Here is a 19,484-nt window from a genome sequence, read left to right on the forward strand (position 1 = left end):
AAGAATGCGCGTTTACTAGAAAAGAATGCGCGTTTACTAGAAAAGAATGGGTGTTTACTAGAAAAGAATGCGTGTTTACTAGAAAAGAATGCGTGTTTACTAGAAAAGAATGAGTGTTTACTAGAAAAGAATGGGTGTTTACTAGAAAAGAATGGGTGTTTACTAGAAAAGAATGCGTGTTTACTAGAAAAGAATGCGTGTTTACCAGAAAACAATGCGTGTTTACCAGAAAACAATGCGTGTTTACCAGAAAAGAATGGGTGTTTACTAGAAAAGAATGGGTGTTTACTAGAAAACAATGCGTGTTTACTAGAAAACAATGCGTGTTTACTAGAAAACAATGCGTGTTTACTAGAAAAGAATGCGTGTTTACTAGAAAAGAATGCGTGTTTACTAGAAAAGAATGGGTGTTTACTAGAAAAGAATGCGTGTTTACTAGAAAAGAATGGGTGTTTACTAGAAAAGAATGGGTATTTACTAGAAAAGAATGCGTGTTTACTAGAAAAGAATGCGTGTTTACTAGAAAAGAATGCGTGTTTACTAGAAAAGAATGGGTGTTTACCAGAAAAGAATGCGTGTTTACCAGAAAAGAATGGGTGTTTACCAGAAAAGAATGGGTGTTTACTAGAAAAGAATGGGTGTTTACTAGAAAAGAGTGCGTGTTTACTAGAAAAGAATGCGTGTTTACTAGAAAAGAATGGGTGTTTACTAGAAAAGAATGCGTGTTTACTAGAATAGAATGCATGTTTACTAGAAAAGAATGCGTGTTTACTAGAAAAGAATGGGTGTTTACTAGAAAAGAATGGGTGTTTACTAGAAAAGACTGCGTGTTTACTAGAAAAGAATGCGTGTTTACTAGAAAAGAATGCGTGTTTACTAGAAAAGAATGCGTGTTTACTAGAAAAGAATGCGTGTTCACTAGAAAAGAATGCGTGTTCACTAGAAAAGAATGTGTGTTCACTAGAAAAGAATGGGTGTTTACTAGAAAAGAATGGGTGTTTACTAGAAAAGAATGCGTGTTTACTAGAAAAGAATGGGTGTTTACCAGAAAAGAATGCGTGTTTACTAGAAAAAATGCGTGTTTACTAGAAAAGAATGCGTGTTTACTAGAAAAGAATGCGTGTTTACCAGAAAAGAATGCGTGTTTACCAGAAAAGAATGCGTGTTTACCAGAAAAGAATGCGTGTTTACCAGAAAAGAATGGGTGTTTACTAGAAAAGAATGGGTGTTTACTAGAAAAGAATGAGTGTTTACTAGAAAAAGAATGCGTGTTTACTAGAAAAGAATGCGTGTTCACTAGAAAAGAATGCGTGTTTACTAGAAAAGAATGGGTGTTTACTAGAAAAGAATGCGTGTTTACTAGAAAAGAATGGGTGTTTACTAGAAAAGAATGCGTGTTTACTAGAAAAGAATGGGTGTTTACTAGAAAAGAATGCGTGTTTACTAGAAAAGAATGGGTGTTTACTAGAAAAGAATGCGTGTTTACTAGAAAAGAATGGGTGCTTACTAGAAAAGAATAGGTGTTTACTAGAAAAGAATGCGTGTTTACTAGAAAAGAATGGGTGTTTACTAGAAAAGAATGGGTGTTTACTAGAAAAGAATGCCTGTTTACTAGAAAAGAATGCCTGTTTACTAGAAAAGAATGGGTTTTTACTAGAAAAGAATGCATGTTTACTAGAAAAGAATGCGTGTTTACTAGAAAAGAATGCGTGTTTACTAGAAAAGAATGGGTGTTTACTAGAAAAGAATGGGTGTTTACTAGAAAAGAATGAATGTTTACTAGAAAAGAATGCGTGTTTACTAGAAAAGAATGGGTGTTTACTAGAAAAGAATGCGTGTTTACTAGAAAAGAATGCGTGTTTACTAGAAAAGAATGGGTGTTTACTAGAAAAGAATGAATGTTTACTAGAAAAGAATGCGTGTTTACTAGAAAGGAATGCGTGTTTACTAGAAAAGAATGCATGTTTACTAGAAAAAATTGCGTGTTTACTAGAAAAGAATGCGTGTTTACTAGAAAAGAATGCGTGTTTACTAGAAAAGAATGTACATCTGTCAAAGGGTAATGCAGGTGTCCAAAAGCAAGTTCAGCGGAGCAAAAGCTTGCTTATGTCATACCGACAAAGTACCAAGATTGTGACCTTTTTGATGTACGTCTCTCCTTATTCACATTGAACCAATCTGTGGCAATAATCATTTCTAGCATAGACAAAGTTCACTTCACATACTAGTATTTGTTTTATTAGAAGCTGTGTAATCAAAAATCATTTTATGCTGGATGGTTGACCAGACACACCTGTTATTCGTGTGTGCACATATGGATTATTGTTACAGCAAATACACTATTGTAACATTAATTGCTAGTTTGGTTTTGAAGAGCAGATATGATAATAAATATGCCACCAGAATAGACATACCATTAAAGATCTTGTTTTGTACAAGACTGTTTTTAAAATGCAACATGAAGAAAACCCATGTAATGGAGCAGACAGGTCAAACCAGTATGAATAAATTCAATTTACTCATGTAATGAATTTTATTTGAACTTGATGAGTTGTGGAATCCCTAGAGCGGGAAACCTAATACTTGGGTATTCATTTATGACTATTTCTGCTATTAAAACCCGTCCCTAAATACATACAATGCAATCAATATATAAGGGTACAAACACATATTTTTTGGTCTAGTATTCCTTTAATATACTTGAAATACAGACATAAAACACAGTACTGAATTAAACATAATAATGTTATACTTAAAATTTAAGTAATGACAAGAAAATAGGATAAAATTAAACTGTTAAATGGTTGCAATGAATGAATATACATTATAATTAAAGCTGTTTGGATTCAACACTTCCTGTGAACAAAGTGGGAGCAGACCTTCTGCATATTTTTTTCTTCTTCAATCTTGACCAAAAAAACCCTCAACAAATCAAGCTGCCAATGTTGTGTCATGAAATAATATATTTTTTTTTAATTTATTTATTTGTCATAACATGAAATGCCACAAATCAACTATGTCATTCAAGAAATTCCATATTATCAATGACATCTCATGAAATGACATACAAATTTACTATGGACATTTATAAAATGCCATGTGTCATGCCATCTCTTCACATGCCACTACATGACATATAATCTCATATGGAAACTAAACTCCACATTTTATTTCACGAAATGCCACGTGTCATGCCATCTCATGATATGTCAACTAAATCCCACATGTCATTTCATGCCACAACACCCATATGAAATGATATGCCTCATGTCAAAAATGACTACTACCCTTTAAGGCCATATTTTATCAGATAAAGCTTAAACCCTCTCAGCCTCCCACTAAACACCTCTTCTCTATTAGTATTCACTTAATAAGTAATGGCAGGCAAATCAGGATTTTGATAAGTGCTCAAATAAATATATTTTTTCAAATAGTTTAGACTTATTTAATTTCTACATGATTTATATTATTAAAGCAAGCATTACAATATTTATGAACACACATATTTAGTAGAGCCAAACAAAAAAATACTAGAACACTTTATCTAAATACTAACCTCAGTCTGTGTGTCTTGTTTCTTTTCATTAATTCATGTCACAGTTAATGAAATCAGAATTATGTATAATTTATGCAATTATTGTTTAATGTGAAATATTGCTTTGTAGAATTCATTTATATCAGATACCACTAAATAACATTTATTAATAATTCTAGTTTTGAAAGAAATGACTGCAAGTTAGAATTCTTAGTAAGGGAGGTCATGTCATGCCCTTATTAAGTTGCATCAGTTTTCAACAATCTCATTCCATGTCATTTTAAGAAATGCAATGATAAGTTAAATAAATTAACAGGATTTTAGAATTTTAAAAATGTCACGAACATGAACAATATAACCAAGATTAGTTCCTTTACAATTATGGTTTAATATTATTTCCAAAATTTCCACGGTAACAAAAGTCAGAACAGCAAAAGCTACAGTAAATACAAATAATACAAATTTGGTAAATAGATAAATAGACTGGAGTGTACAATGGCAAGATAACTATACAACCTGAGTTGTAGCTCTCTAAAAACGCAGTGAACTCACTTAAAAACAATATTGGACCCCACACATAGCTTGTTAAGTACATTATAATGGACCTCTTCACTCTCAACTACACCTGATAATATTTTCAAAGAATGGGTTTGACTGTTAGCCCTTCTAGCACTACAGTTGTTTGTTTTCAGGTATACTTGATTTAAGTACAAGAATAATATATATATGACTTGTTTGTTTCATACAAGATGGCTTCTGTGTTGTGGCAGTAACGTTAGCAGACATTTTGATGGTAAGTTACAAAGTGGTGTTAAAAGAGCTAACAGTGCTACAGGGTTTGCAATAGCGGGTGATAAATCCTAGTTTTCTTGACGATTACAAATAAAGAGAAAGAGTTGTGCGTCAACCAGAACTTTGAATACAAGCAAAAATAATACACCAATCCAACCTGTTTTTGTATATCATAAGGCCAAAATTCATGCACATATTATTTTGAAGTATTCATTCTTGGTCCCACAATATCACAGCACTACATATCACTACTCAAATAATTGAGAAAACTCATTCAATTAATGTAAAATTTAAAAACTTCTTGTTGAGTTCAAAAGTATTATATAATAAGTATTTCATTATTTTTTACAATTTTTTTTTTTTTAGAATTTCTCAGCTCCCACTTTGAACACATTTTATTAACTTGAGGGAATACAATTTGTGGTAAATATTATGGGCTAGGATGGCAATTGATGGCCTGTTGCATGATGGGATAGGCTGATGGGATACACTGTTCCCATTCCACTGACTTCGGTTCTAATCCTGGAAGAGACAAAAACGTGGAGAAAAGAAATTCAAACAAACAATTACGCTCACACCTTGAACGGTGTTAATTTCTGGCAAGTATATAATATAGCCTCTTTATGTTTATTTTTTTTCGAATTATGTTCATTTTATGGAAGCAGCACAAGAAAGAAATGTTTTGGAATTACATTTCATCATGAACCATAAACCATGATAGTTCTGGCCCTCTCTAAAATTTATACTCTTATTATCCAAAGTTGTTTTTGAATTGAATGATGAAGCTATTTTAAGATATAAGCATGTAGCGTAATTTGGTCCCACAAACACAAGATTGTCACACAACACAATATATTATGGGATGGAATATCACATACAATATGGAAGTCTCTGGTGCCCACCATCTTGACCACATGATGATGCATGCTGGGGTCAAGTACTAGTTTACCTACCCACAATCAGTGCAAGAAAGGTCATGATGGTGAGTGCCAAAAAAAAGAACTGTTCAATGGCAAGACAGTAAAAAATGAGCCAACATACATAACACTTACGTTAATAGTTTATATCACTCTGAAATATGGACATTAAATAAATGGGAATAAATGAAATAAAAATGGCAGACATCAATGAAGGAAATTCTGCACACTGGCAATTCAAAATTTATCCATTCCTGAGCATACGTTCTAAAAACTAGGAATAAAGACAATACAAGCTAAAAAAAACATCTGCTAAAAATATCTTCATGTTCCCTATATGAAGTCTTATTATATATATATATAATACGATGACTAACACTGTACAATGTCAAGGTCATTCATTAGGTCTCTCACTCAGTCTACACTCTAAAAAGATCCAGCCATGTATAAGAAATATAACTATTATATGCAATAAAGCTACCCTAAAGATAAGTACTGTTCACAATGATTGCTTACCCCTGCTCCAAAGACAGGAGAAAAAGATTCTTCCAAAACTACTTGGAAATACTCATTATCTCCATAATTAATAAATTTAACTACTGTAACAGTATTCCAAGTCCATAATAAATAATTTAAAACAATGCTGTAACCAGCTAGTAATTCTCTTGTTATAATTATAATCTTTATTATTTAAAGGTTTCTAAAACTGTAGACAAACTACAGTAGGAATACAGATTATCAAGTGTTTTGATTCCACACACCACAATAAGTATGGTTTAGTTGCACCAAAGATATTTTTTTAATTTTTTAAAATAAAAAAAATACTGTAATATAGTAAAGTAAGTAAGTAGACTTTTTTGCCAACAAGATACATATAAATAAATACTACCATTCAAATAATCTATGGCCATGTTTGTTACAATGAATAAACTAGGATGGTTTATTTCTAGTTTTGATTTCATGCATTTATGGGGGAAAAAAACAACCAAAAAATGGAGTAAAACTAGCTCTTCTCTGTTCTTTAGTTGCATGCAAAATGGTCATTTTGTTATGAAAACATGCATTTGTCGCCTCCTCTCTCTCTCACATCTCATATTCTCTAGACTGAGCAGCGCCATCTTAGGAATCTTCGTTCCACATGGTTAGTACGGTGAAAATTTATTACTGCTTGCTTTCTTTAATCCAGCAGTTCCGATGGAGGAATTGGGACGAATTTTCGTAGTGAATGTTGTCTTTGCAGCCTCCAGACCGAGGAGTGGCATCGGTTTCAGCAGGTTCGATATCGGGATACCCAAGGGAGAAGGGGAGGTAGTAGGGGTCGTTGGACTCATGGTCATCAGGGCTGATGTGGGGATCAAGTTGGCTTTCGCAGCAAGCTCAGGGGCGAGGTTTTTTGCCAGTTCCAAACTGTGTAGAGAAAAGGGGGTATAGATGGAGGGTTAGAGGAACATGGGATTAGAGACAAAGGATGGTCAGAAGGATAAAAATGTGGGATAAATACAAAGATGGTTGGTTAGGTTTCCAGGATGGTTAGGCAAATGGAGTTACGATGTATTTACACAATGGCATCAGGGGCCCCACTAAAAATATTTTTTTTTTTCATTATCAAAATGAATGACATGATACAGCTGATCCAGTGTGATATCATGCATTGGTGCATCATTAGACAGGATTATGACCCCCTGTTGGCATGGTGACAAAAGTCATGACAATTTAATAAAAATATGGAAAGCATGCAATGGTGATGGGAAATATGAAATCACATTGTGAAAGAAAAATATGACATGCAAACGAAACTGAGAGCTCCTTAACCCTTCCTACACCCATAGTTTGCTTTTAGTAAAGTAGTTGTACAGCAGAAGAAAATATGAACAAAAGTAAAAGCATCTCTTGAAACTGAGAGGAGAATAGGAAATAAAGGTGCTTGGATAAAAACACAAAAAAAGAAAAAATCAAATGCTAGAAATAAAATACTGGGGGTAAAAAGACAACGAAATGAAACAGAAAAGGAAACATGGGGAAGCAATATAGATAAAAGACAATAGTATGAAACAGGGTAAGGATTGGTGGATTAATTTGCTACATAGTAACTAAAAAACGACCTGAGACTAAAACAATGGTTTTATCCTGACAGCTGACAAGAAAACATTGACCACAACTAAAGTACAAATGTCTGCAATATAGTGAATACAAAGTAACAATAATATCCATAGTTTATAATGTCACAATTATATTTGTACTAAATATGGCAGTCGACTAAATAAAGAAATTCTCGAAGTTTGAATTGAATTGTGATAGCCAGAGAAGAGAGTGAAGTCTGGTCAAATGTCAAAGTTCAGCTGCATAGAATAAGGTAGCTAATAAAAACACACTCACTTTTCTTCATTGAATTTAAAACCTACCTTGAATTGATAAGAAAATGTGCCAGGTTGATTGCCTCTACAGTTCCTGAAATAGTCACAGACCGATCATTTGAACCTTCCTGAGAGTTGGCGATCTTGATTGTGGCTCCTGAGATTTGTCTGAAATTAATCAAAATTCCCATTTTTGTTGCTATGGTATTTGAAACTTACGATATCATTAGTTTATGCATACACACACATAGTGAGATATTCAACACAGTGAGTGTTTAGTGTACAACAAATCCATGTACTCTTGACATATATGATAAATACATATTATACATGTATAGGATTCTGCTGTAAATTCACCCAGGGCCATTAAACGACAGTTTGGGTTTTTAAAAAAATAAATTGGGACCTAGAAACCGCCCAGGGCAATTTTTCGGCAGTTTTTTAAGGTGTTATTTTAATCTTTTCTGATGTCTAAAAGTTTCGCCGTAGTCATTGACGCCTATTCAAGAGTATTTATGTTTATCTAGTGATATTTTTTTTAAATCACGTATATGGCAAATGTGGCGTGGTCGATTCTATTTAAGGCATACTGTGTAATTTGTTAATATTTTTTTTTTTCTTACTTTTTATATGGGCTTGTCCTGAAATAAAAGATAATAATAATAATAATTGCCTCAAGTGTGAATGGGTTAGCTTCGTTTCGACAATGAGCTGTTATCGCTGTAAATAATATTAAATTAAACTTCAAATGCTCAGTTTATCTTTTGAAAACAGCTAATTTTTTTATTTAAAAACAAATCATGCCACTTTCCCATCAAAATCCAAGCCAAAAGATCGGCAAATCTCTTCCATGCTGGGTTCAAAACTTCAATAACATTAACATATTTAAATGTGTTATGGTAATTTGAACATGTTGGCATCATCCATCCTTTTCATTGGTTAATTATCATTTGACCTCTCAGGTCAGGTCAGAACATGGCGAATATTCATTTCTACAGCATGGAGCGTTGAAATTGCGATCGGAATTATTCGCTCACGATGAAATAAGTTTAAATTTATTTGCATTTCATGACAATTCAACAAATTTATTTTTTGCACGTTATTATAATCATTACTAGGTATTATATTATAGCATTATCAATACCAGTGGATTTTATGACGTCATTGCAGCAGATTATTCACGATAATATATTACATCATTGAGCATCAAGGCCCTGTCCCATGGATATGAATACAATGTTGTTTTCGAAAATGAATAAACAAGAAACTTTTAAAAAAGCAGAGAAACTGTTAGATAACAAGTATTTAATACCAAAATCGTTCGGTCGCAGCGTTCCATCTAGTACGCGCACTTCTAGATTCTGCGACTGATGCCGCTGTCCCGGTGGCCTCCTGGTTAGTTTGCCCTATCGTGTTGATGAAGTGAGGTTAACTGAGGATAATTTATCCAAGCAAATGCGATAAACGAAATGGGGTACAATGTATGTCTACAAGTACAGAGAGATAAACTTGTTCAGTTTTTGTAGTGAGTTGTACAATTTTGTGAAACGAGATTGATGATGATGGACGTGACTTGTATTTCCTCGGCATTGACTCCTGGTTAATGTAACAGTCTGGGCACAGTTTGCATAAATAAATGAAAGTATCAGTGTTCTCAGGTGTGTACCTGTTTATTTATACAGTGAGATTAAAATCACTGTTGGTTCTCCTTCTAGGATGGCTAACACCCACTAGCTTTCCGGTCATGTTCGTTTGCCCGCTACGCCTGTAAGTTTCGTTTGGCTTCTTAGTATTCGTCAAATCCCACCCACTATTACAATGACAGGACAGTTGCCAATAATATCTACCTTGATTGTTTGAAAACACTAGTGGGATGGGGTAACGATGCAACTACGGACATGTACCCTGGGTACGCACAGTCGATCCAGCTGGACCACGGCGGCGATCTAGCGTAGTGTAGTGCAAGGCCGCGGTGGACACCGATATGGCGTACCAGTCATGGTGTGCGATCACTGTAATGCTACTCCACACCACACAGTCACTCACTCATTCACCCGCAATGTAAATGAGTTCAATACAATAATATCTGATGGATTAAAACTAGTTTCTTTCTTAGTTTGCCATATGAGATTGTGGAAACAATTTCCAGAAAACCATTTTAAATTATTCAGATTCACGGGCCAGAAACTGTGAAACTATTCTGTCCACTGTAGATTTTTCTCCATTTTTTTTCGCTTTTTAGAGGCAGCAAATCCCCTGGTATTGACAACGCTACAAAATAATAACAATAATGAACTCCCCGACAACCCATAATGGACTCAAGCAAACTTTGTGCCCCATATATGTACTCGGCTCACGCCTCGTACATATATGTCGCACAAAGTGAGCTTTCGCCCATTATGGGTTGTCAGGTCGTTCATTATTGTTTAAATAATCAACAATTGTAAAACGCAGCATGACCGGATTGCGCTACCATGATCATTTGCAACTAAGCAATGCAGTTGTGTTCGTTGTTATCTGAAACTTCTTTTCGAATATACTTTCGTTATAAAATGAGACAAAATAATTATATTTGGCGCACAAGGTTCGTTAATGTGATTTTTTTGGAGAATGATGCGCGATCTACTTATTAATCCAGCTAGAAAAAAATGTATACAATTTTAGTTTCTTTTGTTTTGGGTGGTCCAACTGCCGGTGTTGAAAGTCGGCGTAGGTGGATTTTTCAATGAAAATATAAGCCTCCTAAAAATATTTGATAATAATTTTGTGAAAATTTGAAACCCCAAATAAGGGCCCACCAGCCGTGAAATCAGCCGTAATTTTTCGGATGGGCGAATTTACGAAAGAATCTGGTAAACTAGAGAAACATAACAAAAATCAGTAACCAGGGGAGATATGAAATTACTATCTTGAACTGAAATATACAAGAACAAGACAAGGCCATTTGAATTCAAAACAAGCAGCCTATCGGCTGAGATAGCTCCGCTGTTAGCAATGCACATTTCAATTAAAGAACTGAAGACATCATTAGAAAATGAACAATATGTATAGTATCAAAGCAATCGAACTTACACTTTTTAACAAGAAGTCAAAAATATCACTTTTTACCAAAAATTACAAACATATTCACCAAAATAAATTAATTAGAGAATTGAAGATATCATCACAAAACGAACAAATCTGAGAGAGGTCCACATGTAGTACCTATATATGTAATATCAAAGCAATCGGACTTACAGTTTTCAACAAGAAGTCGAAAATATCACTTTTTACCAAAAATGACAAAAATATTCACCAAAATTAGAGAATTGAAGATATCATCACAAAATGAACAAATCTAAGAGAGGTCCACATGTAGTACCTATATATGTAATATCAAAGCAATCGGACTTGCGGTTTTTAACAAGAAGTCAAAAATATCACTTTTTACCAAAAATGACAAAAATATTCACCAAAATTAGAGAATTGAAGATATCATCACGAAATAAACAAATCTGAGAGAGGTCCACATGTAGTACCTATATATGTAGTATCAAAGCAATTGGACTTGCGGTTTTTAACAAGAAGTCGAAAATATCACTTTTCACCAAAAAATGACAAAAATATTCACCAAAATTAGAGAATTAAAGATATCATTACAAAATGAACAAATCTGAGAGAGGTCCACATGTAGTACCTATATATGTAATATCAAAGCATTTGCACTTGCGGTTTTTAACAAGAAGTCGAAAATATCAGTTTTTACCAAAAATGACAAAAATATTCACTAAAATTAAAGAATTAAAGATATCATTACAAAATTAACAAATCTGAGAGAGGTCCACATGTAGTACCTATAGATGTAATATCAAAGCAATTGCACTTGCGGTTTTTAACAAGAAGTCGAAAATATCAGTTTTTACCAAAAATGACAAAAATATTCACCAAAATTAGAGAATTAAAGATATCAACATGAAACGAACAAACCTAAGAGAGGTCTACCCAAGGTACATATACACCAAGTATCAAAGCATTTAGGCTTGTAGTTTTCAAGAAGAAGTCGAAAAAGTAAAACATTGACACGGACGACGACGGACAATCACTCATATGATAAGCTCCAATCGACAAAGTCGACAGTAGTAAGCAAGAATAAACACAGTTTTCAAGTTTAAACTTTTTGTTTTCTCCAAGTCGCTTAAGTAACTTTGCTGCTTACCTGATTTCATTTATCTTGGCGCCACCACGGCCTATCACACAGCCAATGAGCTGAAACATATATATCGTAAATATTACACTTTGTGGTACTGATATTTAAATGGTTAGGTTTTAGATCCAATAAATGATATCCCATGGACTCAGTACATAGTATGCATCATTGAAGCAACATAATATCTATACTGTATCACTGTAAAAATATGAAAGATTATACAACTAAACTAAACTGAGATGATTCTATGCTTTATGGAGTATTCATTATTGTCATGCGGTGCAGTGATGATTGTTCAATGAAGTGCTTTAGAAGTATTACATGTAGTCACTTTGATCCTATCTTGAGGATCTCAGTTTACTCACTACCAACAGATTTTGTTTCCCTGATTCCCAAAATTGTTTGCATGAAATTAAATCAATTTGCAGAATCTAAATAGAAAGATGAATACTTACGTCATTAGGAATCATTATCTCGTAAGTTTGTTGACCAGTAGTGGCAACCTGGGTGCCAGCACTCGCAGCATTAGCAACACCGTAACCCATGTTTAACGCTATTTCAATAAAAACAAAAGAAAAAAAATATCCAGAAAAGCTGCTAGTGAGTGAATAAAGCTCTGTACATGTTAACTAAACCTACCACCCTTATAAAATATAACAGACTAGTCTAATTGAAAATGTCACTAAAACTAAATTCTAATTGTATTACTGCAATTTTAGTCAGGCTAGTGCCGGTCAGTTTACACAGTCAGTTTTCTATCTCAGATACACTCATTGCAAACCTAGTAGCAGATATGAAAAATCAAATATTTGGAAACTAAGCAAATGAAAGAAAAAATCTCCACACACATAAAAAAAGAAATCAGGAAGACTGGGGTGAATCAAGCGATAGCAATAACTGTCACAACTGGATTGAATCGGTGGGCAATTTAATGACATGCAAGTACAGGCAAACCTTACAAAGTCCAGTGTTAATGATTGAAGGTGAGATTCATCTAAAAACTAGGAACTACTTTCCGTGCACATGGTTGATGAATTTTAAGCTAGTTAAAGCAGCTATATGTGATGGTTGGGGAGGGGCAGTCAGAGGGAGAGAGATAGACTAAGAAAACTGGGGACATACCTGTAGGAGTGAAGGGGGTCTGTCCAGGGAGAAAGGGGGTATGCTGCATGGTAAGATGATGCAGCTTCATAAACTGGAAAAACAAACAACAAACAATCAGACTGATGTCACCAACCCTCGGTTACCAGATGACATAAATGGAATAGTCCAACAGACAGACACACCGACAAGCACACAATAAAATCAAAATTAAAGACAGAGACACTGCAAGCTCAAATACACACACACTTGCACGCATGTGAGAATGAGAAATAAAACGGAACATAGACTTGACATTTATAAACAAATACAAATCAGTTCAAATGGAAAGTTTAAACAAAAAATTAGTGAGGCAAAAAATAATTCAGAAATAAACGGCACAAATGTTTGCCAGAAACATATATCAATGAGAGTGTATTAAACAGAGGTTCAGTTATTGGTGAGTTAGCAATGCATAGCAAAATTTAAACAAAGAAAATACAGGAAAGATAATAATAAGTCTTCCAATTTTGTTTCAATAAAAATATTCAAATATCTAACTGAGCTTGGTCATTAAAATAATGATGAATGACATTAGGTCGATTCACAACTTTTAAACTTGAATTTGTGCAGTACATGTTTAAATGTGTACTTACATCTGGATACGGAACAGCATAATTCCCATGCACTGCATACGCCTACAAGATAAAAAATGAAAATCAATAAACATCTGGTTTTGAAGCAGAATGTCAATATGATCATTAGAATGTTACCAGGCTTACTAATATACATAGCCATGTTACCAGACCTACTGGTATACAAAACCATGTTACCAGGCCTATTAGTATACAAAACCATGTTACCAGGCCTATTAGTATACAAAACCATTTTACCACTCCTTTTAGTATACAAAACCATGTTACTAGGCCTATTAGTATATAAAACCATTTTACCAGGCCTTTTTGTAGTATATAAAACCATGTTACCAGGCCTATTAGTATACAATACCATGTTACAAGTCCTACTAGTACTGTGAAGGGGGTAATTATTCACTGGGTTTTAATTTAATTTATTTCGCTGACTGGAAAATGCGCTAAATTAAAACCCAGTGAATATGTAAAATTTAGCATAGAACACATTATCTAAATGACGAAACCATGAATTTAAAACCCACTGAATATGCCTGAAATGGTAAATCAGTGAAATTTAAACCCAGTGAAAATTAGACATTTTACAGTATACAAAACCATTTTACCAGGCCTTTAGTATACAAAACCATGTTACCAGGCCTACCTAGAATTCAAAGCCATAATATCAGGCTTGCAATGGTGTCATCTGTTTCATCTATAGCCCAACCATCCCTAAACATTACTTAAATGACATATTAAAAAATATATAGTCTTACCGGATGAGTAGCTGTAGCATTTGTTGGTTTAGGTCTGTAGGGAATGGTGGCTCCTTTTGGTGGTGACTGGCAATGAGAACATAGAAAAACTATTAAACACTTACATAGATGCAATATTTGTAAATTTAAATTTGCTGTGACCTGAAAAAAATCCTACAAACAATTTAATGACAATTATACATTTTAATAATAAATCATTATGACACACAGTATGGCAGCATTGTGTGCTTTACTTGTTTTATTATGACACACAGTATGGCAGCATTGTGTGCTTTACTTGTTTTATTATGACACACAGTATGGCAGCATTGTGTGCTTTACTTGTTTTATTATGTACATTATTGACAGTTGTTCATGGGAGACACATCATTTAACAATGATTTTTGTTTAATTTTATTATCAATACAAAAATTTTTTGAATGTTTAGTGAGCAATGAGCAATGCTGACACTAAACATAATCTGATTGGTTCTTTACCTCAAGCATTACGCAGCATATTTGGTAAACACATTTTGTTATTGCCTCGGGTGTGCCTGAGATTGTAACAGCACGTTCTGTTGATTGGTGTAGCATGTCACCGGCAACTTGAACAGAGGCACCAGTATTCTGTAAAAAAAGAAAAAAAGGTATTCTTTTAGCATAACTGCCTACCATATGAACAAAATACACATGCATTCATCAAATCAAATGTCGTCCTATGACAAAAATGCCACGATCCACTAAGTCATTCACCTCATGACAAAAAGGGTATGGTCCACTAAGTCATTCACCCTATGACAGGAATGGTATGGTCCACTAGTCACAACACTCTTTGTACCAAAATGAGTCCACTATGCCATAAGAAGAGCATGGTCCAATGACCCAAGAATGATATTTATAATTGGCAACAATTCTATCAGTCATGTGTTTTAATTGCTACTTCTGTTGTCTAGGTAATTAGTTATGTTAAAACCAACCATATGTCATAAAGCCCCCCCAGATAGCAGCACATGAGATTATTTTCCACACATAGCCAATAGTGTATTATGAAACAGTGCCATCTACAGTTGAAACATAGCAAACAATAAGCAAATTCTGTTGTCAAACAGATTTTGTGTGCACGTTACGGTACTACTCGTCAGCGACAATAAAATCAACATTTTAGTCACAAGGAAGTGACATCAGTCACAAATATTATTCAGCCATGGGGGGATTGAACTCAACCAGTCTATAGAACAGATTACAAAAATGATTATCAAAAATGAATTACTCAAGGTGTGGAACAAAAGTGATTTGGTTACCATTTTAATTTTGGTTATTGACTGATACTGTAGAATACTTTATTTTCGCTTGGAATTTATTTTCGCTATTTTTGCTGAAGGGATGATTCCGTGAAATTAAAATCCAGCAAATATACTTTTTTTCCTATATTTCACATTCAACTCATCAAAATAAATTCCATAAAGAACGACCAAAAAGCCATTTCAGCGAAAATTTATTCCAGCAAAAATAAAGTATTCCACAGTATTTTGTTCAATTGCTTTTTCATTTCTACCCTGGTATTAAATACTCAGGCATAATTTAATACCTGTGGTTTCCTCTTTTTATGATCAGATTTTGTTATGTTTAAGTGTCTGTGATCAGCTGTACTATAAAGGGGAAGGGGACACTAATTTCTAATATTTTAATCAACATCAGAAAACATAATTCAAAATTAAATTCTATTTAGAATGTCTTACCTCTCTAATTTCTTTTATCTTGGAACCTCCTTTTCCAATAAGTGAACCACACTGGCTGGCAGGAACTACAAGTCGTAATGTTACTGGAGGTTTTGGTGTTGAACTGTTTGCCATATTATTTGACACATCCTAAAGATAGAAGGAAAATCTCTTTGTAGTAAAACAATAACGCAAACAGAAATCATTATTGATTTACCTTTTTAACACAACCTTACCCTCACTAACATAGATTTACCAGCACTAAACTCACTAACATAGGCAGCCTCACACTAAACTCACTAACATAGGCAGCCTAACACTAAACTCACTAACATAGGCAGCCTAACACTAAACTCACTAACATAGGCAGCCTTACACTAAACTCACTAACATAGGCAGCCTTACACTAAACTCACTAACATAGGCAGCCTAACACTAAACTCACTAACATAGGCAGCCTAACACTAAACTTACTAACATAGGCAGCCTAACACTAAACTCACTAACATAGGCAGCCTAACACTAAACTCACTAACATAGGCAGCCTAACACTAAACTCACTAACATAGGCAGCCTAACACTAAACTCACTAACATAGGCAGCCTAACACTAAACTCACTAACATAGGCAGCCTAACACTAAACTTACTAACATAGGCAGCCTAACACTAAACTTACTAACATAGGCAGCCTAACACTAAACTCACTAACATAGGCAGCCTAACACTAAACTTACTAACATAGGCAGCCTAACACTAAACTCACTAACATAGGCAGCCTAAAACTAAACTCACTAACATAGGCAGCCTAACACTAAACTCACTAACATAGGCAGCCTAACACTAAACTCACTAACATAGGCAGCCTAACACTAAACTCACTAACATAGGCAGCCTTACACTAAACTCACTAACATAGGCAGCCTAACACTAAACTTACTAACATAGGCAGCCTAACACTAAACTTACTAACATAGGCAGCCTTACACTAAACTCACTAACATAGGCAGCCTAACACTAAACTCACTAACATAGGCAGCCTAACACTAAACTTACTAACATAGGCAGCCTAACACTAAACTTAATAACATAGGCAGCCTTATACTAAACTCACTAACATAGGCAGCCTAATACTAAACTCACTAACATAGGCAGCCTAACACTAAACTCACTAACATAGGCAGCATAAAACTAAACTCACTAACATAGGCAGCCTAACACTAAACTCACTAACATAGGCAGCCTAACACTAAACTCACTAACATAGGCAGCCTAAAACTATACTAACTAACATAGGCAGCCTAACACTAAACTCACTAACATAGGCAGCCTAACACTAAACTCACTAACATAGGCAGCCTAACACTAAACTTACTAACATAGGCAGCGTAACACTAAACTTAATAACCTAGGCAGCCTTATACTAAACTCACTAACATAGGCAGCCTAAAACTAAACTCACTAACATAGGCAGCCTAACACTAAACTCACTAACATAGGCAGCCTAACACTAAACTCACTAACATAGGCAGCCTAAAACTATACTAACTAACATAGGCAGCCTAACACTAAACTCACTAACATAGGCAGCCTAACACTAAACTCACTAACATAGGCAGTCTAACATTAAATTAACTAACATAGGCAGCCTCACAGAAAATTTCAAATTTGAAGAGAGATATTGTCGCCTTATAACACGTCATAGCCCAACTGACAAATAAACTTGACTCGTATTTGGTTTCCCATGGAAATGCATCACAAATCTTGACTTTGTGTTTCAATTACCATGGAAATGCACGAGCCATTGTGTTTTATTCGTCTGTGTCTGCCCAAAAATTAGCACAATTATCATTCTATCTCAATAGATACATGTTTTTGTTAGGTGAAGAATTTTAAGTGACAAAGTCAATTTTTTTTTCATCATTCACAAATTTCAAACCCATACATTTTTTTTATTTATAATTTTTTCAAGATTTGCAGCCAATAAGAATAATTATGTCCATTTGGATTAAAATTATAAAATTATAAAATGATATAGGCAGTATATAATTTAAATATATAGAAAATGCATAAATGCATAACCATTATGCACCAAATTTTGCTAGGAAAAATTATTGCACTTAAAAAGTTAAACAACAGAATCCAATTATAAATTTCAGTAAATATGATATGATTCACAATTATGAAATGTAACATTATCATAAAGAGCCCACAATGAGGGGCCATTCATACATGCATCAAGCAAACAGATTCAATGTAACCCTTGGCCATTACACATATTTTCCAGCTCCACAGTCAAAAGTGTGAAAAAAAATTATACAATGCTGTGTCAGTATTCCTAATCCAAATATTTTGATGTTAAAATCATTAAAGAATTTTCCCATTTTTATCCATCAAAAAATATTAATAACAGACATTTATTTCATTTCTGTGATATCACATATTTTGCTGAGGTCATCCATAAACTCATTATCAGCCATATTGGATATGACCTGTCATTGATATGTGTATCCCATAATAATATCCAGTCTCATATGGATCTAATGTTTATAACACTAGGGCCTTTTGAATGTAGTGGTTACCATGACAATCATCAGATTGGCCAGCGTCAGCTTATATCATCTTTCATGATCACACCTCTAGACTGATGCTGGGGTCTAATATCACCACAGTAAGGAGACGTAGTCCGCCAGTTTGGAACAAAACTTGATAAGATGGAAACCAGCAGTACAGTTATTAAATTTTTTGCAAGTACATACAAGTACTGACTGTTACATACATGTACTGACTGTTACATACATGCACTGACTGTTACATACATGCACTGACTGTTACATACAAGTACTGACCGTTACATACATGTACTGACTGTTACATACATGTACTGACTGTCACATACATGTACTGACTGTTACATACAAGTACTGACTGTCACATACATGTACTGACTGTTACATACATGTACTGACTGTCACATACATGTACTGACTGTTACATACATGTACTGACCGTTACATACATGTACTGACCGTTACATACATGTACTGACCGTTACATACAAGTACTGACTGTTACATACAAGTACTGACCGTCACATACATGTACTCACTGTTACATACATGTACTGACTGTCACATACATGTACTGACTGTCACATACATGTACTCACTGTCACATACATGTACTGACTGTCACATACATGTACTGACTGTTACATACAAGTACTGACCGTCACATACATGTACTCACTGTTACATACATGTACTGACTGTCACATACATGTACTGACTGTCACATACATGTACTCACTGTTACATACATGTACTGACTGTCACATACATGTACTGACTGTCACATACATGTACTGACCGTTACATACATGTACTGACTGTTACATACATGTACTGACTGTTACATACATGTAATGACTGTCACATACATGTACTGACTGTCACATACATGTACTGACTGTTACATACATGTACTGACTGTTACATACATGTACTGACTGTCACATACAT

At 34.3% G+C, this 19,484-nt stretch overlaps 1 protein-coding gene across 5 annotated transcripts in view; it reads right to left on the reverse strand.

The window, feature by feature from the left end:
- Positions 1-4,399: 4,399 nt before the first annotated feature.
- The window catches only part of LOC100371890 (poly(rC)-binding protein 3-like), a 108,636-nt gene continuing 93,551 nt past the window's right edge, over positions 4,400-19,484 (reverse strand). For 3 of the 5 annotated variants that reach the window (XM_085495195.1, XM_085495196.1, XM_085495194.1), the window contains 9 exons: positions 15,987-16,115; positions 14,746-14,874; positions 14,270-14,335; positions 13,521-13,562; positions 12,907-12,979; positions 12,240-12,337; positions 11,794-11,843; positions 7,647-7,766; positions 5,905-6,651 (listed from right to left, as the gene is read on the reverse strand). In XM_085495195.1, coding sequence (XP_085351321.1) covers positions 6,387-6,651; positions 7,647-7,766; positions 11,794-11,843; positions 12,240-12,337; positions 12,907-12,979; positions 13,521-13,562; positions 14,270-14,335; positions 14,746-14,874; positions 15,987-16,115 — 972 coding nt within the window. In that variant the 3' untranslated portion in view covers positions 5,905-6,386. Of the gene's footprint in view, positions 4,850-5,904; positions 6,652-7,646; positions 7,767-11,793; positions 11,844-12,239; positions 12,338-12,906; positions 12,980-13,520; positions 13,563-14,269; positions 14,336-14,745; positions 14,875-15,986; positions 16,116-19,484 lie in introns of those variants that run through there. The other 2 variants (XM_006821443.3, XM_085495197.1) reach the window with 1 other exon arrangement.

This window comes from Saccoglossus kowalevskii, chromosome 21, assembly GCF_978046115.1.
Source record: "Saccoglossus kowalevskii chromosome 21, keSacKowa6.1, whole genome shotgun sequence".
Classification (NCBI taxonomy): Eukaryota; Metazoa; Hemichordata; class Enteropneusta; family Harrimaniidae; genus Saccoglossus; species Saccoglossus kowalevskii.